Source organism: Canis lupus, chromosome 11, assembly GCF_003254725.2.
Source record: "Canis lupus dingo isolate Sandy chromosome 11, ASM325472v2, whole genome shotgun sequence".
NCBI lineage: Eukaryota > Metazoa > Chordata > Mammalia > Carnivora > Canidae > Canis > Canis lupus.
This window is the reverse complement of record NC_064253.1, coordinates 11,550,015-11,576,917: the sequence shown is the minus strand read 5'-3', so window position 1 is coordinate 11,576,917 and position 26,903 is coordinate 11,550,015. Positions and strand designations below refer to the sequence as shown.

General features: G+C 42.4%; 2 protein-coding genes across 4 annotated transcripts in view; both read right to left on the bottom strand.

Moving 5' to 3' along the window:
* Positions 1-5,187, bottom strand: part of LOC112650533 (synuclein alpha interacting protein) — a 74,364-nt gene extending 69,177 nt beyond the window's left edge. For 2 of the 3 annotated variants that reach the window (XM_035696860.2, XM_035696862.2), the window contains exon 1: positions 5,079-5,187. In XM_035696860.2, the coding sequence (XP_035552753.1) occupies positions 5,079-5,135 (57 nt within the window). In that variant the 5' untranslated portion in view covers positions 5,136-5,187. The remainder of the gene's footprint in view (positions 1-5,078) is intronic. The other variant, XM_049115996.1, reaches the window with a different exon arrangement.
* On the bottom strand, positions 2,339-26,374 carry LOC112650535 (60S ribosomal protein L10a). Its single transcript, XM_049116002.1, has 3 exons — positions 20,078-26,374; positions 5,079-5,182; positions 2,339-2,570 (listed from the first exon to the last, which is right to left on the bottom strand). The coding sequence occupies exon 1, from the start codon at positions 25,404-25,406 to the stop codon at positions 24,753-24,755; it is 654 nt and encodes a 217-aa protein (XP_048971959.1). The 5' UTR covers positions 25,407-26,374; the 3' UTR covers positions 2,339-2,570; positions 5,079-5,182; positions 20,078-24,752.
* Between the last annotated feature and the right edge of the window lie 529 nt (positions 26,375-26,903).

The window sequence follows — 26,903 nt, the reverse complement described above, 5'->3', positions numbered from 1 at the left end:
CTTGAACACAGGACATTTGCAAAAAGAACATGTGGACCCCTAATAAAACTAGATTGTACCAAGAAGCCCTAAGAAAAGTTTTAGTGTGGATAAGAGCAAGTGAGTGCCAAGAAGGGCAGGGCTGAGGGACAGGATGGTAAAAAGGGGGCCAAGGCCGCGTGAGAGCATCTTGGTCACCTTCTAGGAAGCACAGAAGCAATCATGATAGGATCTAACTCAGGTAGACTTCTTGCTAGAGAAGAGAGACAAGCCAGGTTCTTTCTACCTTGATTAACTTCACATTCTTTCTCGCTCTGAAAGTCGGGGCAAAAGCTGTATTCTTGACCCACTCAACTCTCTGCCTAAGTCTACTTGATAAGCTCCCCATGCCCTTTCTTGGGGCCTCCTGCTGCTACGAAATTACTTTGTGGAAATGGAATGAAATATTGGGAAGCATTAGTATTTTACATTGAGTAAAATGTGGTGCACACAAACCAGAGGGTGGCAGGTATTTTAGTGCAAGGATGGAAAAATGTGAAAACCCACTGAAAGGAGAGTTGTTTGCCATAGGAGTTACTTTCCCAGACACCTGGGTGGCTCAATGGTTGAGCATCTGTCTTCAGCTCAAGGCATGATCCTAGGGTCCTGGGATCGAGTCCCACTTCAGGCTCCACACAGGGAGCCTGCTTCTCCCTCTGCCTATGTCTCTGCCTCTCTCTGCGTCTCTCATGAATAAATAAATAAAATCTTTAAAAAAAAGAAGTTATTTTCCTATCAGACAATGATTCAGTCTCTTTAGGGAGATGAATCCACATAATTCTGTGCTATTACTCCGGGTTGGCTTAAAGGGGATGGTGAAGAGCAAGGACACTTGTTTGTCTTGATCTCATGTGACTTGCGCGCACACACACACACACACACACACACACAAAATAGGCTGTCACAAAATGTGATCTTTCACCAAAGTTGGAGTCCTGGTGGTGAGGAAAAGTGGCAAAAAAAAATTCCTGAATAGAGGAAGAGAGTATATCCTTACTTGTGTGTGTATTTACATGTGTATGTGCGTATGCACATATAAGTATGTGTAGAGCTATGTGTGTATTATATAAATATGTGTGTATGTATTTATATACATACATATATAAAATTTCATATTTTCTCCATAAGATTCAGGGCAACAGGTAGTTCATTATTACCATTTACAGATGGGAAAGCCCAAGTGCAATAAAATTAAGAGAACTGTCTGTGTTTTCTTTAGCTTGTTTTATATTTTATTTATAACATATACCAATGCCATTATTTTTGAACAGCAATTTGCAATCACATTGGTACCAAATGTGGAAACCTGATGGCATCTTGTGGACTGGTCCAGAGTCCCTACTCCAAGTCGCTCAGAAAGGGGAAGGAAAAGTGGTCATACAGTTTTGTATTTTTTGTTTCTAGGATTTTATTTATTTATTTATTTATGAGAGACAGAGAGAAAGGCAGAGACACAGGAAGAGGGAGAAGCAGGCATCCAGGGGGGAGCCCGATGTGGGACTTGATCCCAGGACTCCCGGGATCATGCTCTGAGCCAAAGGCAGACGCTCAACCACTGAGTCACCCGGGTGTCCCTGGCCTTTCTTAATAAAACATATACACCATGACTACAAAGAACCCTGTGGTAAAATAATATTCAGGCGCATTTTTCTTTCTCTAAGAGAGCGGTCTAGCTTCCATAGGAGTTAAGAAAGAAATCTGCAAACCCATTTGCAGAGACAGGAAAGCCCTGCTTTGCACTGTGGCGTTTCTATGTGTCGTCATCTCCCTCCCAGACCTGCCGGGATTGTGCAATGTTCTCTCTGTTGAGATGGCAGGGTTACAAGAACGTGTAGTTTAAACCCCACTGTTTGTGAAGGATGAATGTTATTTTGGAGTCTGGGAAGCTTCAAAATAATTTGATTGCCTTCTGGGTTTTGTCTCATTAGGTAAAGGCAAAAAAGTTTTAGTTGCTATTTTGAACCAACATACAGCTTGTGCTTTAATTAAAACAAGAACCAGGCTCATGACCAGAGGGGAAAAAGATGAGACAGAGACAACAGATGATGTCAGAGGGCCACAGCTAGAGAGGAAGAAGAGCAGTTGTGAGCTTGGGCATCTTTTTGGTAAACATCTTTTTTCAAATGTATTGTGCATTTTCCTCCCCACTCCTGCCACCACTCAACCAGGGAAGAGACGTCAGGGCTGTCAGAGATGGAGATTATGGAATCCTGAAAGTAATGGCATGTTTATGGGGGACTGACTACATTCTTTTTATGCCAGTGAATGAGCAAATTGAACACACCTACTTTTACAAACGTCAGCTTCTAAATAGCCTCCATTTGGCTTTTTTAAAAAAGATTTTATTTATTTATTCATGAGAGAACAGAGAGAGAGGCAGAGACACAGGCAGAGGGAGAAGCAGGCTCCTCGCAGGGAGGCTCGATGTGGGACTCGATCCTGGGACCGGGATCACACCCCGAGCCGAAGGCAGATGCTCAACCGCTGAGCCACCCAGACGTCCCTCCATTTGGCTCTTAAAGCAGTTGTAACATTTATTGCTGCTAGTTTACCTAAACAGGCAGAGAACAATCATTTCAATATTAAAGAGGTCATCACTGCTTTCTCCAAAAAGTTAGTATCTAAGAATACAGTCCTGGCACATTTAAAGGACTGAGCCTGGATCCAACAGAGCTATTATAAAATAATCTGCTATGTTATAGAGGTTGCCATATTAGAGCTTTTTAAAATTTCATGTGGTTAAAAAAAAAAAAAACGCAACAGGATTGCTTACCCTCAGTACTACCGGCATTGTAGGTCAGGTATTTGTTACAGGGGATTTTCCTGTGCATTTTAGATTGTTCAGAAGCATCCCTGGTGTCTACCCACTAGATGCCAGTGGGACCCCTCCCCAACCATGACAACCAAAAATGTTCCTGGGCATTGCCAAATGATCCCCTGGGGAGTGGGTAAAATCTTCAACCCTGAAGACCACTGCAGTAGACTATATTCATCCAGGGAGGCAGTCAAGTACTGCACCCAGAGCAGGTGTTCCAGAGACAGAGTGCTTCCAGTGAGCTGGGTGGCCCTGGACAAGATGGGCAACACTTCCATGCTTTGGTATGCTCACCTGTAAAATGAAGATCATGATACATTTCTACCTCCCAGGACTGTTGCATGGATTCAACAAGATCCTGCCTCTCCTCAAGGGAGCGATCAGTAAGTGCGCACCCATTACTGTTTCAACCATTCCATGGCTGCCATTTCTTTCCTTCTGATTTAATTGTGAAGGCAGGTTAAAGATCCAAACAATAGAAACCTATTGAAAGTGGATGGGGGAAAGGCTTGAGGGCAGCTACGCAATTACAAATGGACTATCTTTATTTATGTTTCCGAAGTGGTCAAGTTGTGGAAGCTGGACTCTTACATAATTCTGTATCCCTGACTTGCTAAACGGTGCCAGCTATTGCTTAACACGCTTTATTATCTTTCAAGCGGAGATCCCTAATTCATCAAAATTATAGGCTGCCGCCAGATGATTCTTCTGTAAATACAAATGCTCTATTGTATTTTAAAAGAAAAAAAAGTCCTGACGTGATGCCTGGTTCTCTCCCTTGAGTTCTTTCTTCACCGTTGGTCATGTAAATATTATTGTTATTATTCACTGAAATAATAACACAAGCTACTTTACAAGCAACTTACTGTATGCCAAGCAAAGTGCTCCATGTATATTATTGGGTCACTCAATCCTCAAAACAGCCTTAAATGTTAGGTGGGTATCTTGGGAGAGGCGAAGTTATCATGCACAGTCAGCAAAGGCCAGAGCAAAGGAGGGAGCTGACTGCTGCCTCCCAAAGCCTATGCTCCTAAAAATTTTTCATTATCAAAGCTAAGAGAGCTACTCTGAACTCCTAATCATAATGCATGTTTCCTCTTCTTATAATGAGGATCAATAAGGACTGTCTGGAAGCTAAAACAAGGAGAGGCTAGATTTACATTCCCCTGGTACCCAAAAACTCATCCAGGGTCAGATAAAGCAGGTCATTCATCAGACTCACCCTAGTAATCCAGTGCTTACAGATAATGCAAATTTTACTTCAAAATGAATACCAAAGTAGAGAAATTACTCCATTGCCAGAGGTGTGTGAAAAGAAGCTTAGCTTTTTGAGACCATTTCTAGTGGTGACCCAAAGCTCCATGCCCTGAGAGAGTGATGGAAAGTAGCTTCCAGACCATGGAGGTGCTGGGAAGAAAAGTTATACGGCTCGTTCAGAAACATTAACCTTCCCATCATTCCAATCCAGCTGAGGGCTGAGAAACCAACCTGGCTGCCAGTTGGCCCCTGTGGCAGAATTAACTGTGTGGCCCAGGGTAAATCACAATCAGCTCTAGCCAGGCTTTGTACAGAGAGGACCCCTCAGAGCCACGGTGGGGTAAGCTGGAGGCAGCAGGAAGTTGGTGGCTATTGTGGGAATGAAGCAGCTCACCAGCCCATAGCTTTACAGGATTAAGCAGGGCCTCAGAGAGCAGGTGGTCCAGTCCTTATCAACACAGGACTCTCTCAGCATTTCCCAAAAGCATCCAACCTGTGCACTGATACCTAAAATGACTGGAAGGATTCCTCTTATTGTTCATCAGTTAATAATTTGGCCTTCCGTGTCCTTGTGAACTCCAGAGAACGCTGGCTGTGGCAAAGCCAATCACATAAAGGGAATTATCACTGATAGGGTTAATCACGGGCTATCCACAGGCACTTTATATGTTTACTCAATGAATAATTTTGACAACAAGGAAACCTATTAGGAAGGGGAGGCTCAGTAAGGCCAACCGTCTTTCCCACTCCACCCCTCCCCCACCACACACACACACACACACACACACACACACACACACACACAATCAAGTGAGATTCACTTCTTAGTCCAGTAGACCCCCAAACCACACTGTCTGCCACATGGGATTTTGGCTGTCAACTGCTAAACATGATTGGGAGAGTTTAGGATATACAGATTATAAAAAAGCAGCCCATGTAGGTGAAAGCAGTATCTCCTGAAGCATCGCTTGCAAGAAGTGCTACTTACAGATATATCATCACTGAAGTCAATTTCATCCAAATCAAGGTATTCAGGTGCTTCCATTATTCCTCTTTGCACATTTTGGGTAAAGTCAAATACTTATAAAAGTCCTGGAAAAGACAAAAGCAAAAAAGAAAAGCAAATGAGTTAGCTGTCTTATAACCCAAACTCCCATCTATAGTTAAATAAACAAAAATGAGTGGGGTAACTGGGGGCTAGTGCTGCCTTCAAGCATACGTTTGCTTGTCTGATGTCCCTGCCTGGCTTTCTGGAAGCAGGGAGCTCAGTTCCTCGGGCTCTCTGGGGAGCACCCCAGGTCCTTTGCTTCACTTCATCTGTGTTCACTTGTTTGTGCCAAGGCAGTGACTGAGATCAGCTGCTTCCCCAGTGACCAGTATTAGGATGCACCCAGCCCACACCTAGCACTTACCACGCCCTGGGTGAAAGCAGGGCTTTGGTGATGGGGAGCACGCCTCAAAATCTAGGATATTCATCATATCCCGATGTTTACTATGGGCATATCCTTGGAAGCCGAGCATGGAGCAGTAAGCACTGGATCCCCACAAACATAACCCAAGTACAAGACAGAGACCAACTAACCAACTGTAATGGCTACTTCAGATTTTGTAGGCCAACGTCCAGTTCACCCTTTCCCCCAGCTTCTCCCATCTTCAAAAAGAAGGATCCAGGCATAGATGTAAACCACAGAGTTTCCACATGGCTCCGGGCTTCTCACAGCTCTGCCTGACTGTGACCTGAGGCCGGCGCCAGAATGTCCTCCGTCAGCACTTGCCTCAGGGCTGCCTGTAGCAACCCTTTAAATCTGTCAAGGAAGATACATCACCTCCCAGCTTGCTTTCCCATCACTTATCATCATCACCATTGGTGGTGGCAGTGGCACCTACAGATGTCAAGAACAGAGATATAGATCTCCGGGCAGTGCCTGAGTGCACAGCATCTCCTGCAGAGCTGACTCACAGAGCCAACAAGGGTCCCCTTACCCTAACTGGTCTTTCTTATTATAGAAACTGTCTGAGGTGCTCAGAATTGAGCATCTGAAATAATTTATTCTTTCCCCTTTCAGTTCTCTAATCAAGGGTTATCTTGATTAGACAGAGAAATAAGAAGACTAAGGAATACATTACTGGAAAGTGAAAAGAAGTCCAGGCTGAGGAAAATGAGTTTAATTAATGATGAAACTGGGTGTAATTAATATAAGATCAAGAGTTTAAAAATGACTATTTTTGAAAAGGAAACTCTTACTCTGGAGGCACTGCTTTGCCATTTTGAGATCTTTTCTTTTTTTTAAGCTGCACAAATCACTTAATTACTAAAAATGAGAGAAAAATCACTTGCCCTTCATACCTCAAAACCGTCACTTAAAAAAAAAAAAACCATCACTTAATTTCCAGTGTTTCTTCTCTTCCTCTTCCCACAGCATGTACCATTTTTATATATTTTTAATTATAGTGGATATAGAAATGATCCAAGAAAAGATTAGGATGCTACCACCATGTTCAAATGAGATTATCCACTTAGAATAAATATTAAAAGCTCTCTCAGGGGCGCCTGAGTGGCTCAGTCAGTTGAGCGTCTGACTTTTGATTTTGGCTTGAGTCATAATCTCCACGTTGTGAGATAGAGCCCTGAGTCGAACTCTGCACTGGGCTTGGAGACTGCTTACGATTCTCTCTGCCCCTCCCTCCCCCTTCTCCCTCTCTCTAAAAAAAAAAAAAAAAAGTAATTTTTGAAATCACATTAAGGTTTAAAATGAAATGAAATCAATTTGTATTTGTTATATATAATATTATATATCAAGATTACATTGTGTATTAAAGTTAACATAATATTATTACATAATCATACTAATTACATATGATTAATATATAATTATAATTAATGTAATTATAATCATTTTAATAATAAATGATGTTGAATAATATTAATGTTTTATATATTTACATATTATTGTATTTGTTATATACTTTTTAGATATACATATACATCCAGGACTTTTATTATTTATGGAAATTTAAAAGTAGATTCTTAAGCAAATTGCTTGGTACAAAAACATGTAACTTTTCCTCTAATCCTCACAAAGATTTTCAGAGAAAAAAATGCACACTCATACTTGCAAATTACACAAAATGACTTTCTCTTCCATTCTGGTTGATTCTGAGACAATCTAGACTACATGGATTCTAGCTCATCAACTGGCCAACTTTCTTCTAATCTAGTTTCTTTTCACTACATCCATACTCCACGATGAATTGTTGACCTACAGACTCTATTCCTGTGGTTTTGGTGAGCACAAGATGATGTGGGTGTCTGGATGGGGTGCAGGCAAAAACAACATCACCGGAAACAAAGAATCACGAAGCAAGAAAAAGTATTGAAACTGAAGATCGAGCGGATCTTTAAATATATAGACATACAGATGAAATATAAAATGCACATGAACACATCTTAACGAGACAAATTAACAAGTAATCATCAAGCCCCTTTTTGAGGTGTTCTGATAACATAAACAACAATATCCACTCTAGCACAGTCATTCTAATGGGACATAGCCAGTGGATAATATAAAGCATGACATTAAAGCAGATGATCTTCGTGTTTAGACTTTGAGATAGTAGTGAGAGTCTTTATTCCATAGACCAGAAGACAAGAGTTACAGTGGTTCCAGCTCATGAAGAGCTGGGCCACTGCCCATGTTTATTGCAGTGGGTTGGGGGGTCCAGCCTCAGACAAAGGGGTCCATAGCATCCACAACCTTCCTCTCCTAACGGGCTTTCCCATGCAGCCATCTCCTGGAAATGCTTTATTCTCTCTACCACTCAATTCCTCTTGTCTGGTTTCAGGGCTTCTCTCTCTCAAGGTGCCACCCTGGAAGAGTTAACCTCCCCAGTTACAGAGTGCAGCAATCCCTATGGTTCACCAATCTGGCCACAGTCCCAATATTCATTGCTCCTTTTCAGTAGAGAGTGAGACCCCAGCTGTCCCAGTGGTCATTACATGGCTTCCACATCCGCTGAAAATCATCCAACAGGATAAGGAAACTGAGCTGGGTTGCAGGTGGTTTTTTCATCCTGCCCCAGTGGCACCATCCTGCCCCACATCCCACCTCACACTGGAAGCCAGAGGGCCCCCTTTCTTGACCACATGCTTGAAGGGAATACACACGGCCAGAGAGGGCACACACTGGAGGCCCATGAGTGGAGTCTGGCCCACAGATGTGATGTGTCTGGCCCTAGCAGTGTTTTTCAAAAAAACTGAGTTAGTTGCCAATTTGTAGACCTTGGGTGATTTCACATAAAATTCTGGATTACTTGCTTTGCTTTAAAAAATATCTGAAGCTCTGGCCAACACAGATCTACATTCCCTGTGACAACTGGCTGGAGCTAAGCAGCTTCATAGATGGGCATGGGCTCCCAGTTCACCAGCTCCCCTTCTTTGGCTCTCCTCACTGAGGAGCCCTGCCCCACCTTCGGGGGAATGTGAGTGTTTGAGCCTTCAAAGAAATTCAGCATTAAACAATAAGTATCATAGTCACCTCTTTTTGTTACTCGTGCCTCCTGCCAAATAATGTTTACTTCGTCTGTATTCCGAGATCAAATTTGTATTCTAAGATTGTTTTAAATTCTCATGCCACAACAGGAACAATAAAATTTCTTCCAAATAAATTACCAGCTCATTATAATTTATACTTTCACACAGCCTCCATGTTCTCTCCTAGGATTCAGAAAAGAAAACCTTCACAAAAGTCATAAAATGTTGCAAGGTGGGGATTACGTTTCCTTTATTTTACAAGTGGAGGAAGGAAGGGTTCTTGCTTCATTGTGACGGCTGCTGTAGATTTTCCCTTTGCTCTTGTGACCAGAGGGAAGGGCACAAGTGCTGTCAAGTGCAAGGCCAGTAGACAACCAAGGTCATCCTCCCTCTGGCCAGACTAGCAGCTTGGACACATGACGGCTAACTTCACGCACAGCCCACAGAGTGGGTTTACACTGAGGTGAAAAATACTTCTCAGCCTCCCCAAAAAGGGTGGTCTTGCTGCAAATCCTTTACATGAGATTTTTATTGCTATGCCTTATAGTTGGCCTTGGGATCTCAAAACCCCGTCATTTATAAATTTGTGCTGTGCTTGCATCCCCATCAGCCCTGCCCCTGCAAGCTGTAGTCACTTGCACCAGGTTCTCTGAGGTCACAAGGGCTTTCTTTTGTATTACTGCCCCCTTCACCCCAACAGACCTTCTTCCAAGATCTGTCTACCTTTGGTACTGGTGACTCACTAAAATTCCATTTCAGGCTCAGCAGGGCTTTTCCTTTGTCCTCATGGATGTTAGCAATTTTCAAGTTGTTAATTGCTTAGGCAGGTACATTCTGTGTTTAACTTTTTTTAAGGGCGGGGAGAAATGAAGATCTAAGCTAGATAGTGAGTGGGAGGATAGAGAAATAAAGAAAATATTTTCTAATGGTTGAGTGCTACCAATCTCAGTAGGAAAATTTATAGGAAAGAAAAGAAAGAACATATTAGACTGTGGGGACACAGGGCTAGGTGACTGGGACCTGTATGCTGTGCAGAAGCTGTTGGTGACACCTTCCCTTCTTTTTTGATGTGCCTGAGGTATCGGGAGAAACATCACCCAAACTCTGAGCAGATGCTCAGCTAGAGGAGATAAAGGACAACGAGCACCAATTGTACACAATGTCTGCAGGACTTTTTTCTACCCTCATGGAGTTTTGATAAACTGCCAAAAACAGAAGTCCCCCCAGTGCCTATTAAACTGTACAGAAGGGGCTCATGGCCCTAATGGGTCTATCAACACCATGTCACCCTCTCATAAGGGACCTCAGTGATGGCCCAACCACTTCCTTCCAGGGAAGATTCAGTCTGGGGAAAGAGCTCAAAGGAACTATGGGTCCAAATGGATAATAAAAAGGAAGCAAGCAATTGCAAGAAATAGCCTTACCCCATTCTTGTATTATACTGATCATCTTCAGGTGACATTTATAATTTTTCTGTTTTGACTTGAAAATTGACTCTAAACGTAATTCCACATGAAGACTTCCCAAAATCTGTGGCTAATGGCATCATTAAGTGGAAAAAGCTTGGAATGGCCAACAAACCTTCTGTAAGAAGCTACACTCACTTAATGTACACATTCCGGGGTGCTTGGCTCATAAAAGGCCCACGGATTTGTGAGTACAGTCACACATTACTTAACCTGCTCTCCTGAAATTCTCCTGAAACGTAGGGCCTCGCTCCATTTTACAAGGAGTCGGCATGGACTCACTCCGAAGGCTCGTGTTACACAGATCTCTCCTCTCCTGCCAAAGTCACTAGTGCTCCGTTTACCAGTTGACTACGAAGGCCTGGTAATTAAACTGGAGCTGGGCTTGTCAAAATAAATGAGCAGAGTACTTTCGGCGATGAGGTAACCTCAATCGATTTGCATCACAGTTTCTTTCTTTGCTCTTTAATTCACTAGTACTTGGGAAAACAGAGCAGCCTACCCCCCTGTGCACGCACACACGCACACACACCAAGAGCCAAATCTGTACTGGGATACATTTTCAGTTTGCAAGCTTGCACACAGATACTGGATTTACTTCCTTTAATATAACAAGAGCTCCAAAAAAAAAAAATCACTAACTAAGGACTGCAAGGCACGGGTGGAAAAAAGTGAAATATATGAAATGCCGTCCCCAGTTGGCTCGGTAGCTTGGCTGGCAAGGAAGCAACTCATTCCAAATGTTGGATTCAGTTTCTTTTACTCTTTGATTCAACAGTGGCCAGAAGCATGGCAGTTGCTAAATGCCTAGTCCTGAAGCAGAAAAATGACAGAGGCAAGACATTTCTACTAGAAAGAGGCAAGTGGAGAAGAGACAAGAAGAATACAAGGTAGGGAGGGGAGGGAGCACATGCTCTGGAGATTTCACCCACTTCTTGCTTCCTCATTTAGGGACTACCTCCATGTGCACACTCTCCACACCAGTGTGGGGCATATAGTATAAGGGGACACAGGTTAATAAAACAAGCCATCTCTTTAAAAAGGAAGCAGGGGGAGGTCTGGGTGGCTTAGCAGTTGAGCATCTCCCTTTGGCTCAGGGTGTGATCCTGGGGTCCTGGGATCGAGTCCCACATCAGGCTCCCCTCAGGGAGCCTGCTTCTCCCTCTGCCAGTGTCTCTGCCTCTCTCTCTCTCTGTGTCTCTCATAAATAAATAAAATCTTAAAAAAAAAAAAAAAAGAAAAAGAAAACAAGCCATCACAATAAAATGTGGTCCTCGTTCAGAGGAATGAAAACACAGGAGCCTGAGACACACAATCTAGACCTTGGAGATGAGGCGGCCTGCCTGCGAAGGATAAGGTCTCAGATGAATGCTGAGGGACAAGGGTGTGAATGGTGAGGGGAGCTGGAGGCCCAGGGTGTGTGTGTGTGGGGTCTCCCAGGCAGTGGTGACAGCATGGGCCAAGGCCAAGAATTATGCCAGTAAGATAGATAACACTGATTTTGCACCTACTGCTGCTTTTGTGCAAAAAGGGAGTTGGGAAGGGTGAAGGCCAGAGTGGTAAACTGGGGGTGGTCACGGGATTATTTCCAAAGTCAGAGTGTAAATACAGCACATTTTCTTGGAATATCACATTTTCTGGCATGTTTGGAGAAAACACAAGTGAATGTTTGCTATCCAACAAGAGACAACACTGACCCTACCCCAGCTCTTGGGGAAGGGGTACTGCACTTCCTGTTTGCCCACAGTACAGTAGTGAAGCAAAGGAAGCTCTGTCCTGGGGTCTGGGTTGGGTGCCCCATCTGGAACAAACTTTATATCCAGGCCCTATGTGCTTCTTTCTACATACACTCTCCCATTTATATTTCACAAAGGTCCTGAAAGACAAATCTCTTCATGATTCTTTTGTGGAGATCAGAAAATTTAGGCTCAGAGAGGATCTGGAATTGCCTCACAGACACACAGCCAGAGCTTTTGATGTTAAGTTTGCTTCTTTCCCTTATTCCAGCTTGTCAAAACTACAGAGGTAAAAGTAATGCTTTGCCTGTATTAGACATTTGATTTTTTTCAAGTCATCTTTAATTGTTTTTATATAACTTTATTTATTATAAGTCTGTGAGGAAGCAGAGTGTGTGTACCATGATTTGCAGTCATCTCCTTTCTACTTTACAGATGGGAAAATGCAGGAATGTTTGGCCCAAATTAAATACTTCTAAGGAGGAGAAAAAGGAGAAAAGCAGCTCAGACAGCGACTTGCCACTAATTCTGAGACTCCTCTGCTTTGCCCTCCAGATTGCTCTGAAACATGGGCATGTCTTTGAACCATTTGGGTCAGAACTCCATAGACATCCTTAGTCCTTAATTGAATCGCTTTGGGTGGTTACAAACTGTAATGCCAAACAAATTGTTCTTTCCCCTCTCCAGCAGAGTCTAAACAGAAAAAATGGTAGGCATGATCATCATCATGAGAGAAAAATGTACAGATCTTTGTGTACCTAACACCCCTTACCCAGAGAGATCCCTGAACTGGTCCATAAAATATTATGTTCCACAGCCAGTTGGTTTAATACTTTGATGTCACTTCAAAGAACACAAATGCTTATGGCCATCTTTCCTTTAGGTCTTATTAAAAATGCAAGTAAGATAGCACTGTACTAGAAAACCCCATTCTGGAGGTCAGGACTGCTCTGACAAATCCCTACAAAGGTTGGTCTTTTGGTAGTTTTGAGCTCTTGCTTGTAGTTTAAAATTCTTGCAAATGATTTGGGAGTCATTTCATTATTTCTATAATCTACATGCTGACAACAAACCAACTTACACTAGGACTTCAGAGCTTGAAAAGACCTTAGTAGTTCAGCCGAGAGGTAGAGGTACTTTTAAATTTGTATGTGTATATGTGAGAGAAAGAGAGATTTAAAATAAATTTAATGTTTGAAATTCTTTTTGAAAAGAATCCATGCTTATAGCAGCTGCACAAGACAAAAGGATGTATAACAGGAAAAAATAGACATACTCCCAAACACAAAGATATTATACTGGGTCCAGTTCTGGATGTCACTTCTTAAGAAGGTCAAAGGCAAACAGTTCTGTACCAAGACAAAGTAAGGCAGTCAGGACAGCTGGTGGTTGGAAAGCTCCGTCTCATGTGGCACAGCTAAGGAACCATCTAACGTAGAGAACTGAATCTCCTTTCCCTCCATGACCACAAAGAGCCACCATGTAAAAGCAAGACTCGACTCCAAGAGTAGATCTAAGAGGAAGTTTTAGAGATACCAATCCCTGCAGACTTCCTACTAATGGCAACTGGAACGGGCTTAAATCGAACAGGTTGCTTCATGAGATCACAACCACGCCAGCAATAAATTGTTCATCTAGAGGTTTGGAGGGATCTTTTGAGTGCAAAAGATGGGACCCCTGCATTTGCAAGGAGGAAGACTTGGCCTCTTAACACAAACATTTTCTGTGGTGTGAGATGGCAGTGGGAACATCCCTGAAACTGGGCCGGGACCTCAGGACAGTCCTAACCCTACTCGGACCCCTCTCCAGGGTTCTGCTGTGACCATCTCCATTGGACCTCCCAGTCCTGTCTCATCTGCCACCCTGATCCCACAAGTAAAGGAAAGTGGAAATTGACAGAGAGTAAAAAAGAAAATAATTTATAAAGAGAACTGGGATGTTGTTCATTCAGTGAAAATATGATTTACTCTACAATGTAGATGAAAACTTATCAATTCTACAAGGACAAAACTATGACCTAATGAGGCTCAAACAAAAAGTAAATACCTGGGAAGGAACGGGAAACATTTCTACCACTGGGAAGTTGAGCCTGGACCTTAGCCAGTTGCATCTTGCACCCGCTTCTGGAAAGGAACTATGGAGTAATTTTGGAACTGCATCTCTTACTCAGATACATACAGGAAACTATCCAAATCCAAGTTTCAAATTTTTGGCGCACCTGAAGTGGTCATGCTTTACTCCTGATTTTGCAAAGATTGTTTGATTTCTACAGTGGATTTGCTTGGAAATTATTATTGAGAATGTATGGAATACAGATGACAATCTTGATCTCCTTTTCGACAGAGGTAGACATAACAGAAATCTGCACAGAGAGCATTAAAGGCTCCATCAGGAGTCTACCATCTTGGCTTCGTTCTCCTACCTCTGCGTGTTTGTAGAGATTAAACTTTCGAGCAACCTTAGACTGGTGTTCTCAAAGTTCAACCCACATGAAAATCACTCAGAAGGATTATTAAAGCAGATTGCTGGGTCCAATCCTAAGAAGTTCCAATTCAATAGGTTGGGTAGAGGCCTGGGAATGTACATTTCTCATAACTTGCCAGGTGATGCTGATTCTGCTGGTCCCAGAACCACATTTGAGAACTGCGAACTAAGATCAATAGCTCATCCCAGCCCTGGCTACATCTGCACTTAATTAAAAGATGGTGACCTCTTCCCCACATCCTCCATGTCCACAGATGTTAACTTCATTATACAGGATCCATGCCTAGTGCCCTCCTGATTAAACTGCCTCCGTGGACTCCACTAAGCATTTCCCATGAAGACCACCCAGAAAACTAGAAGGCCTTAAGCCTCTGTGTGTGTGTGTGTGTGTGTGTGTGTGTGTTTTAATTCCCAGTGCTACACAAGGGACAGACGCCCGCCTACAAAACCCTAGAAAATTTAGGCCTTGGTTACTTTAAAATTTCTTTTCTCCATGGCACTTCATGGCAATAGAGATGTTCTAAGTTTCTCCTGTTAATGAAATCCAGGTTTATAATTTTAGATGCAGGCTTTTTAGAGCAAGAATCTCAATACAGGGATATCCAGTCACTCAAAGTACAGCACAATAAATTCCATGCCTACTAATAAAGAAGGAAACTGGAAAAAAGTAGAATCTAATGAGAATTAACTTAAAATCTAATGCTTACACATGTATGCATTATAAAATATTTAAAATAATTACTCACTGAAACTTAGGCAGTCCAACTGGCTATACTGGCTAACTGTGAAAAAAAAAATCCTGGCCATGTAGGCTTTTTAAAAGAAATACTTTATTTATTTATGAGAGAGAGAGCATGAACCCAAGCAGGGGGGAGGCAAAGGGAGAAGCAGACACTCCAATGAGCAGGAAGCCCAGTGTGTGGGGCTCGATTGATCCCAGGACCCTGGAATAATGACCTGAGCTGAAGGCAGACCTTAACTGACTGAGCCACCCAGGTGCCCCACTGGCCATGTATTTTTAATAATGATTATCATGTGTTTATTTTTATTGAATCCAAATCCAGAAGTCAGAGAATTCCTTCAATTAAAACTTACCAACTTAATAACCAAAAGAGGAAATAAACTATAAAATAAATGACTTTTTTCTGAAGAAGAACATAGCTTGAGATGCAGGTAATTAAACAAGAATAGCTCGGTAACCAAATATTTGTACATCTAGGCATAAACGCAGAGTATGATGAAGCAAGCACTAATTCTTTGATCCAATGCTTTCATCTATTCCTAATTTACTAAAGACACTTAGAGGAAGGAAAGTTAACAGTCTGCTTCCCACGTAGATGACTAATAGTGCAAAAACCGAACACTGCATACTTAAGTAATGATTTTCAATGTGTGGCAAAGCATGTTAAGGAAAACAGAAGATGAAAACACAAGATTAGTGTCAAGTACCATCAGCAAGCAACTCAGCTAGGAAGTATTATCCTCAGTTTCAACAATATGCTGTTTTGGAATACACCACCTCGTACAGAGTAAATACTTAATACGTTTGTTACATTGAGTTTATTTCCAGACTGTGACCCTTGTTCAGTCACTTTGGAATTTCTACATTAAAAACCTTGGGATCGTCCCAAATGACAAGAGTTCCAATGACTGTTTTTCTTTAGCTTTTAATAATTTCATGTTCGAGTTATCTTCTTGCCATTTCTCCCAGAGCTCTATTTTCAGAGAGTAGGGGATCTTCTTGCCCCCTTGCAAAAACCGCCTAGCAAGGAGGGTTAGGGAAGCCTCAGCTGCACCTTCCCGGATCAAGGCCTTTTTCCCAGGGATTCAAAGCAAGTTCTTTAAACCAATGGTTACCAGAGCGGATGGGGTGGGGGGGCGGTGATGGGTGAAATAGATGATGGGGATTAAGGAGCACACTTGTGAAGAGCACAGGGGGGGGTGTATGGAACTGTTGGATCACTGTATTGTACACTTGAAACTAACAGAACACTGTACTTTACCTGTGCTGGAATTAAAATAAAAACTGAATTAAAAAAAAAAAAAAACCTGAGTTCTTTGTCATTAAGCATATGGAGAAAGAATGACCTCTGCAGGCTGAGGTGTGGGTTTTTCCTCTCTGGCACCACAGAAGGACACCAACTTCACTTTGTAGTTTACCAACATGAGCAGGAAAGGACTCAGAGCCGAGAAGCCCGAAGAAAGGGCTGTGAGAACAGCTGGAAAAAAGACACAGGCTGCCAAGTCTTTTAAGAAATAGACTAAGATAAAGTGAGAAATCCAAAGTGGAGTGACCAGCCACATTAATAAAATACTGAACTTGGCCCCTCTAAGGATTTCAATTTCTGAATCATCATCTCCAATCCAGATGTTGCCATATGTCATTTTCTTTCTTTCCAAAAGGAGAACAGACATCCAGAAACAGACAAAGACTAAGGTGGCTAGAGGCAGAATATCGATCAGAACCAAAAATATTTTCCCATAGTAAAACTCCATCTGCTTATTTCCAAAGTAAAGGAAGCAACTCACGTAAAGCCTGTTAGGAGACCAAGGGGCTGTCTGATTTCCCACCCTCCGGTGTTCCGACTTTGTAGTGCAAAGCAAAACCGGGATGTACACTGCCACCCCAGCCACCGCAAGCGCACACACCGCCTTCGCAGAATGCCCCTGATGATCCAGGTTGGGAGCCTTACTCAAGGGGTGGACAGTGTGGTAGAGCTTCCGGTGGTAGACCAAGGCAAAGTATAACACGAACCAGATGGCCAGCGAGGTTGTCAGGGCAGCTGTAAAGTGCACAACTTTGCAGCCAGCCGAATCCAACATGAAACCAGAAGAATAAACAATTTTCATGACATTCACCACCAAGTTTTTAAGGAGGTGGACAAATACAAGGCAGAAAATCAGAAGAAAGGAGGTCTGGAAACACCCAGTGATACATTTCCTCGTAGAATAAAATAAACACACGTTTCCAACAACGCTCACAAGGATTAGGATGGTACAAGCAATGATCTCAAGCATGTCTGCAGACAGCCTCATGGTAAGTGACAAACCGGTTATCTTCGGTTGAAGTCATTAGACATTTAGAAAGCTTCTTAGCGAGGAGACCTGGGTCTTTTTATCCACCACGTTGACAAAACTGGTCGCTGGTAAAACATCAACTGGTATCATTCTAACAGTTCTGAGGTGGCCTATAACTGAGTCCTGCTTGCTCCAACAATGTGTGGCAAAAAACAGAACAGCTTCCCTAGAGGAGTCTGTTTTATCATCTCCAGGGACCAAAGTATGATGAAAAAGCTCTAGGTATCATCACTTAATTAAAAATTCTCGGAAATCTATTTATAGCCACCATCATGCAATTTCCTAGATACAAGGTGGTACAGTTTCCAACTCTCTCCCCTTGGGGGAGAGAATAAAATGGAACTTGTGACAGCAAAGGTAAGGTGGCCAGTGGATGAAATTACTGCCTCCACTAATGGGGAAAAATAAACAAATAAACAAAGAAGTGGGGTGTCTGAATAATAGAGAGGATTTCCAAATGACAAGATGACAAATTACAAGTGACGGTAACGAGAGGCAGATTGATGAAGTACGGCAGCTTTCTACTACCTCTACCATTTCCACAAAGCAGGAATACTATTATCTTTTCTGAAGCTCTGGTGGCATTGTTGACATTACAAAAGAGATGAAAGGAAACACTCTCAAAGGCAGTAGGGGAGGTAATAAAGAAGGGAGGGAGGGAGTGGGAAAAGGAGGGAGGTGATGACCTCCTACCTCCTCATCCCCCAGAATGCAGAAGAACTAGGAAAAGATTTCTGTCCTGAGAATGTTTGGAGAATAACAGAGCAAGTACAGAAAATTGGCCCTGAAACAAGTCATTCAGGTAATCTGGCATTAATTCACTTTCTGGATGAATTCTGTTGGCCAAGTACATCATAATGATCCATCCCGGGGACAAACTACTTTCCCTCTACTGCATTTATGTCTAGGTTCTGCTGCTGAGCATCCCACTCTATGCTGTCACGGCTTATGCTTCAGGCTGCCTCGGTGCTGTACTGGACACAGCCTGCCCTGACTTGAGCAACCATGCACAGCTCTTCCCAACTCTGTGTTCAGTGGCTTCATGTTGGGACCCTGAAACTGGGTATGCTGGGAGAATCGACACCACGCATATTATCAAATGCTGTGAATCAGGGCTTTCGGTGAGGGGAAAGAATTATATATGCCCTGTATCCATACTATACAAGGACAACACTAGCCCGAGTAAAATACAGCTCAGAGAGAGAAGAAATTGGCAGATGTTGTATCTACATAAGGATAAGATCAGTATTTGGAACACACCAAGCCCTTTAGTAAGGGTGTGTGTAAGAGGCTTACAGCAGTGTTAGCAAGTGAGAAAGCTTTCAGGGGGTGCGAGTGGGGGAGGAAGTGGAGTGTGGAGGGTGTATCAAACCCCTTATCCTGGGACACCTGGATGGTTTAGTGGTTGAGTGTGTATGCCTTTGGCTCAGGGCATAATCCCAGGGTCCTGGGATCAAGTCCCACATCGGGCTCCCCACAGGGAGCCTGCTTCTGCCTCTGACTGTGTCTGTCTCTTTGTGTCTCTCATGAATAGATAAATAAAATCTTTTAAAAAATATAAATAAACCCCTTGTCCCTAACTGCCTACTAAGACAGTAGCCACTTCAGAATCTACCACCTTCTTCCCTGAAACATCCATTACTTCAGTAGTTATTTGCATCTGTCAAATAGACACTCTTGAGTTTCTTATAATACAAGTGATAATAACAGTGATAAAAATAACAGTAATAACACAATAATAATGCTCACATCAGCTACCATTTATTTTAAACCAATTCAGGACAGACACTGCGTTTCATTGGTGTGTTCCTTTATAAATTTAATCTTATTTGATATCTAATACTATTCTCATTTCACTGAGTCAACTGAAGACCAATCTGGCAAGTAAGTTGCTCAAAGCTACCGAGTAAAGGAGATGGGAATCAAACCCACATATCACAGATTCCCAAACCACTGGTTCTAAGTCACTGCCTCCACATGTGTGCTGTCAGGTTCTGGATTTTCTGTTGACTCTTCTCCATCTTCCCCTAATATCCAACAGGCAGAGCCTCTAACAAACTCCTTTTGAGAAGAATTTCCTTGGGTTTCTAAGACACAAGTCATGCAAATTTTTGGATGTAAATGTCCTCCCTCCTCCAAAGACACACACTTTGGGCACTTAGACTTCCACATCCATAAAGATCTTTAAACACACCACATATTCCATCTTCTTGCCTGACTGCGAGCAGAGAAAGGCTGTCTCCAGAAGGAGTGAGCGTCCCACCCATTCCTGACCATGTTTAAAGATGCACAATGAATGCCTGGAATGAATTTGGAGAGCGAGGAAGAACCACCCTAAACTAGCAGACAAAATAAAATCATGAGCCTATAATCATAATTCAAGATTTGATTTGGGGATAACACATGAAGAAACTATGTGACGCGATTTCTCAAATATGCCCAAATAGTAACAATTTATGGCAAATAACACTGACTTTTCAGAGCTGAGGGCTAAGGGTAAAAATATGTTTTAGAAACCCCCCAGGCCTTTCACCCCCTTCCCCCAAAAAGTAAATGCTGACATAAATATTTTTTGTCTTTCAAAGGATTAGCAAACATCATTAGGGCAAAAGTGTAAAATACGTGTTATTTTTTTCCTTCAGGGTTATTTCTAGAGAAAAAACATCCATTAAAATACAAGGAGAATGGGCACCTGGGTGGCTCAGCAGTTGAGCATCTGCCTTCAGCTCAGGGGTGATCCCAGGGTCCTGGGATCGAGTCCCACATCGGGCTCCCCATGGGGAACCTGCTTCTTCCTCTGCTTGTGTCTTTGCTTCCTTCTGTGTGTCTTTAATGAATAAATAAAGAAAAAAAATACAAGGGAAGTAAAATTAATTTTTGTGAATATTGTCTTGACTGACAGTATTTTTCTCTACGTAGGGCACAGTAGGGCTGAAGAGCTACTACCATCATAGGACTCACATTACTGACAATGTATCCTGTGCCCAGCATGGCACTGGACTCTAGGGAGGAAGGTCCACTGCCACTGCCTCTGCCTTCGAGAGGCAAAATATGGTCTAGTCCTAAGGACACACTCCTGTATAATACATGTTACATATATATGCTGTCCTATTACACATACTATTTGTTAGGACATTAATCATAAGACATTTAAATAAATAATTATTAATCGTTATTAATATAACGATATAAATATAAACTGGTCAGGGGGACAAGGATGAAACATTCAGAGAAATGGGGCTCACAGGGGCAGGGCTATTTTTAATCTCCAATTCACAAAAGAGGAAATGGGAAAATGGGAAGCCTCCTGGTGGTCCTGCACTCGGATCTATCTTGCTTCCAACAGCTCTTTCTGCAAGGGACAAGAAGGGGAAAGAGCTGCCCAAATTGTGAAGCGGAGGTGCTAAGAAGCCTGTGTGCCAGCTCCAGGGATCCCCAAGAGCTGCAGCGAGGTGCTCCTGCCCGGCATAAAGCCCACTTCTCAGAGGCACCAGCTGGTCTGATGGGGTGCAGAGGCGAGAAGGCCCACGCCCCACGATCCCGCACCCTCCACCTAGGAAGGTAACTGTCTCGTGTTCACTCCTTGGAGGGAAAGAGAAAGATCTGCCTTGGAAATGCACCGCTGCTTCTGCCAATCCAGCTTCACTGAGGTCATTTGAGACCTGAGGAGTTCAAAGGTTCTCCACGGCTCCCATTTACTTTGGCATAAGATTTAACAGAAAAGAACTAAGGGGAAATTTATACGGCCCAGGCTGTTTTCCAAATCGCCAACTGCTAAAGTTATTTAGATTTTCCTGGGGTTCGCAATCACATGTAAAGTGGTTCAGATGTAAATGCTTTCCGTGTGGCTTAGGGCAATCTAGGTTTCCTCAAATGCACATGTGCAGCTCTAATATTAAAGATGGGATTCAAAAGTCTCAAAGTACTTTGGGTTCCCCTTGATTAGAGACTGCTGTTACTTTAGGCAATGCTGGGTCAGAGAAGGAGAAAAAAGCATGCCGCCTTCAATTGGACGTTAGGTTCTCACAGTAGCGCTAAGATAAACAAACTTTGCAGGCTGAGGGAAGGGCATTTATTCCTTTAAATTGAGTATGTAATATAAATAAATGTCTTCTAAGAAGAGATGCCTGAAACTTGATTCTAAGTCTGAATCTCCACAAGGGCACTGATTTCTCTCAATGAAGATCCATATAGCACATATGGGGCAGGGCATGCCTTCTGGAAAGCAGGGCTGATCTAACCAAGCAGCATAATTCACCAAGTCACAGAGAGCTGCTGCTTGAAGTTGTCTGATTTGTTCACTGGCCAGGAGCAAATTGATATTTGCATTTTTATATAGAGCATAATGGAGAGAATTACCAAATCTTGTGCCTTGTCATCAATGGCTGCCTGAAGTTATTTTCAATTCTCTATAAGGCAGTGATTTTTGTGACCAGCCCCAGTAGGACTAAAAACCCCTAGCTCCAAATTAGAGTGAATGGAATGGAACTTCAGGCTGGTTGGGGTCAGAGCAATTAAATGGTAATTGCCTTTTAGATACATTAATGTTGCTAATTATATTAGTGTGCTAAGTGCTGGGAAATGTGGGTAAGAGCTCCAGGCCACTGGGGTGGGGAAAGCAAGTGAAGATTGATTAAGCCTGGCACTGAGCTGGATCCTTCATACACATTTTTCTCCTGAAATCCTCACAATAACCTACAAGGTATTATTAGCTCCAATAATCCTAAGTAACTGGCCCAGTTGGTTCCAGCTGATACGTAACTGAATCAGGAATCCATCCCAGGGTGGTGTGGCTCCAAAGAGCAATGGGTTGGCAGGGCCTCGAGTCAGAATGGGGAGAAATACTGGATTCAAATGATTGAAGAAATCTGGTCGCAGTGAAAGATGAGAGAATTTGAGAACTAGGCCTTGATGAAAAAGTCCACCTGCCCGGTGGTACCTTTCCTTGCTGTGTATGAGAAGGAAAAAGAACCAAGGGTAGAAAAGTTCTGTGAGCAGAATCTGGGGAAGGCATGACATCAGAGTACAGAAGGCGGGCAGTAGAGGAGCTGCCAACATAAGAGAAGCTGCCAACATAAGAGAAGCAGCTTAATGGTGCATGGAGAAAGCTCTCAGCACCTCACCAGAGGGGCCAGAGAAGAAGTCCCCAGATATCTGAGGCCGAAAGGCCCAGTCAACCAGAAAGTAGAGTGGAGGCGGCAGTGACTCTATCTGTCAATATCCAGGCCAATCTATGAATGACAAAGGCTGTCCCTAGGAATCTGAGGCCAGAAGCCCTGAGTTCAATCATGTATGGATCGCAAAAGCTTTTTCGAGGCAAATCTGCTCTGAGTCTCAGGCTCCTAATATGGAGTTTTCAAGGGACACTGAAATATATCTAGCTGTGTGTGTGTGTGTGTGTGTGTGTGTGTATGCACGCACGCGTACGTATACAAGTGCATACAAATGTATACATCTCTGTATGCATGTGTACATTTTTGTTTACATACATGGGTATGAGATCATAGGTTCAGTGAAATTGTGAACCAAGTCTGAAGGTGAAGGTGGCAAAGTGTTTTACAACCACTAGTTCAGTGAATATTTATGTCCTAAAATCATGCAGTCACAGAGGTGCTTTCTTCTTGTAAGTAGAAGGTGCTACATGGGCTTTTTGCCAAAGGCCGGGCTTCTAAATGCATGGTTTTTGCAGCACAGGGCTCAATTCCTTGGCAAGCAGCTGTGGAAAAATCCCCCAACCTTCTCCAGGCCTGACTCCAGCCCTGAGACCCCGTGTCTCTATCTCTACTCAGTCCTTTGAAGAAAAAGCCTATCTCTGGCTGTATGCACCTGACCACACATCCGCAAGTCTCACCAACACTACAGATAAAACTCATAACTGGCTTTGGGTTCCACTCCATCTTTTCTCCCCTCTCATCCAAACTTCTCGCAAGAGACATCTATTTTTACACTTATCACTTTCCTGTGTCCTTTGACTTAACTCACCACAATTGAGTTTGTACTGCTTTTTTCTCTAAAGATGACTTAGAACACGATCAACTCCTAAATACTAAATTCAATAACCTTTGGACCTGCCTTACATTCTTTCTCTTTTTCCTTTACAGGTCCAATATTTTTCTCCCTGTGGGTCCAAAGTCTTGGTCCACTTCCTGCTCAACTGCTGACCCCTAGTGTACAGCCAGCCACCTGCTCCTTGGTATCCCTCTTTGGATGTCCCACAGGCCTCTAACTCAAACAGCCTTACTTGGGACACCATCACCCTCTGCTCAGCTAAGGTTAGAGACTTGGATATCATCCCTGGTCCTTCCCATTCCCTCTCTTGACATTCAATCATCCTGTCAATTACATTTTGATCCTTTCCATTCTTCTATTTCTTACTATAGCTTTCTCTCACTGTTTCTTGCTTGAATAGAGAATGACAAAGGTAAAGGCAAAAATATTAGTACACTTTCATTCTTCAAAATCATTCTCTGTGTCTACACAACTGTCCAAGTGACTTAAAACATAAAGATGGCCTACTGAAAACAGTTGAGTGTCTTCCCACTGCCTAGGAGACAGCCAGCCAGTTCTTCTACCAGTCACAAGGAGCCAATCATGTTGGGGGCCTCCTATGAATCTCTGACTCACATTGGAAATCTTAAGGACATTGAAATTCTGTGCATATCCCATGCTGTTCCACATCCTGGGCTTATGTTGAAAACTCTGTGTATATCCTCCTCCTCTTGGGACCACCTCAAAACGTCCAAATCCCCACCTCTGCCTTTTCATCTGCCAATGAATAGTGCAATCATATGCCTATTTATTCTCAGATCCATTCTCTCAGATTGTTGTGTTTCCTAAGCTCTTTTGCCAGCTGACTGGCTTCCTGGTAGGTCTGGCCAAGGGCAAGCCTAGGCAAAAGATTAGAGGGTAGAGAGAAGGAATTTGGTGTCTATCTGTCTTTCTCTCTTACTCTCTCTCTCTCTCTCTCTCACACACACACACACCCTCCAATAGGCAGTGTCTCCTACATGTCATCAGCTCCTACAAGGCAGGCATTATTAGCATCATTCTGAATTGTGATAGAAGGCATAACTACCCTAAATTGAAAATGTAACAGACCTCCTTCTTTTGCCCCCTTCAACCCTTGGAGTGGTGGGGCTTCTCTGCCTTTGCTGATCTCAGGACTGGAGATCTTCATCTTGCTTAGTTTAGTGTTCTAGCTCTTCCAGCAATGTAGTAACTAATACCTATTTTCATTTCCTGCTGTTTGAAATATCTAGAGTGGTTTCTGGTTATTGTGTTTTATGCCAACTAATTCACTGTATTTATCCTTTATTTTATTTATTTATTTTTTTTTTAACGGTAGCACTAGGATTTATTAAATGGTCTCAGTAAAGGCGCTGTGGTTTGCCCATGGTGCTCTTGATGTACAAAGCCCGGACGTTCTGCCAATTCTTCTTGAGCAAGGACACCAGGAAATTGACAGCTAAGTGGATGTTGTACACAAGCTCATCGTCCGTCATCTTCACGTGGCCAACAGCCACTGCCAGACATAGCACCTTCTTCATCTGGAATTTGATGGTGGACTTCACTTCATCCACTTTGGCCACCATGTTCTCATTGTGGGTCAGCAAGGAAGGGAACTTGCCAGCTTTATTCAGGCCTGGACCCAGGATTCGTGGAATCTGCTTGATCAGAGATTCTGAAGCCAAAAAGGCATCATACTTCTTGGCCAGCTTTTTGACTAGTTTTTTATTCTTGTTGAGTTTCTTCAGCGCTTCAATGTCCATGTGGGGAATGTCCACTGCCTTGGCCTCATCACAGTGTTGCTGGTCCCCCAAAACACACACAGAAAACTTGGGGCGGGGGGTGGACTTAAGCCTGACGGTGCCCGAGAAGCGTTTGTCCTTCTGAGGGTCATAGTTCTTCAGGCTGATCTGCAGCTCCACCGTCTCCAGAAACTTCCGGCGCTTGCGCTGGTTCCCGTGCAGGACCTCCCGCACCGCCTCGTACAGGGTGTCGCGGGAGACTTTGCTGCTCATGGTAGCTCGCGCCGCAGTAACCGGAAAAGAGAGTTGTATTTATCCTTTAAACATACTTTTAAAGACTTACCTTGGGGGTGACTTAGGAAGTAACTCTTAATGAAGTGTCCAAATCTACACCTGACCTTAAGTTCAGAGTACCTACCTGCCTTTCCCTCTGTGCAAAATTCCTGAGCAAATTATATTCAGTGTACTTACAGTAACTTAATATTATTATACGCTCATATAACTGCCTCTTTCATGATGAGATCTTTGTCTTGTCCACCAGAAGCCACATGCACAGCACATATTGTGGCATATGGAAGGCACTCAGGAATTTATTGAATGAATAAAAAGTCCAGTGAATGAAAGTCCAGTGAAACCAAGCAGGGATATTTTTGTAAGAAGCTAACTTTAGTCTAGCCACAGAAGGCATTCAAAGTTTTCTGTACCAGTACTGCAGGAAGTTTTACCACAAAACAAATCATAGCTTAATACAGTTAAAATAAATATCAGACATAACTAACTGCATTTTGGGGCAGGGCATGTATCATAAAATCGAAGTAATTATTCCAAAAAAATTTACGGTTCATGGTTTTGAAATAGTCTAAAAAGAGAATTGGAGACAGTTAGTAAAAGATGGAGATTTAACAACAGTGAACACACCAAACAAGGCTAACCAAGGTCGGCAACAAAGCAGGCAGAAATCAAAGGGGGGGAAAACCACCAAAAAGAATGTTCTTCTGAGAATGATTTTAAGTTCACATGTCTCATCCAAATGTTTTACATGTACCTCTTTTACTACTATTCTCTTCTGTGTTTCCTTTCATTGGAGAATATCAACGAAAACTATTATTTTAGGAATTACTGAATAGAAGTAAACTTCATAAACTTAAATAATATTTACAAAACTCTCAGTTAAGATTTATGCTTAATGATGAGAAGCTTAAAGCTTCCCTATTCATATCAGAAATAGGCCAAGATGTTCTCTCTCACCACTACTTTTCAACACTGAAAGCCTACCTAATGCAATTAGACAAAAGGAAGGAAAAGTTAAACAGATTGGAAAGAAATAAAACTGTTTTTGCTTACCAATGACATGACTGTTGATTAGAAAAATCTAAATAATTGACAGAAAACTCCTAGAATAAGCATTTATAGCAAGGTTGTAAGATACAAGGTTAATATACAAAAGTCAATAGCTTTCCCACATATCAGCAATGAACAAGTGGAATTTGAAATTAAAAAGACAAATACCCTCAAAATGAAATACTTAGGTATCAATCTAATAAGGTATGTAAATATATATTTAAGGAAAACTATAAAATACTAATGAACAAAATTAAAGAAGAATAAATAAATGGAGAGACTCCATATTCATGGATAGGAAAACTCAATATTGTCAAGGTATCAGTTCTTCCCAACTTGATCTGTAGATTCTATGCAACCACAAACAAAATTTCAACAAGTTATTTTGTCAGTACTAATTAACTAATTCTAAAATCTATATAGAGAGGT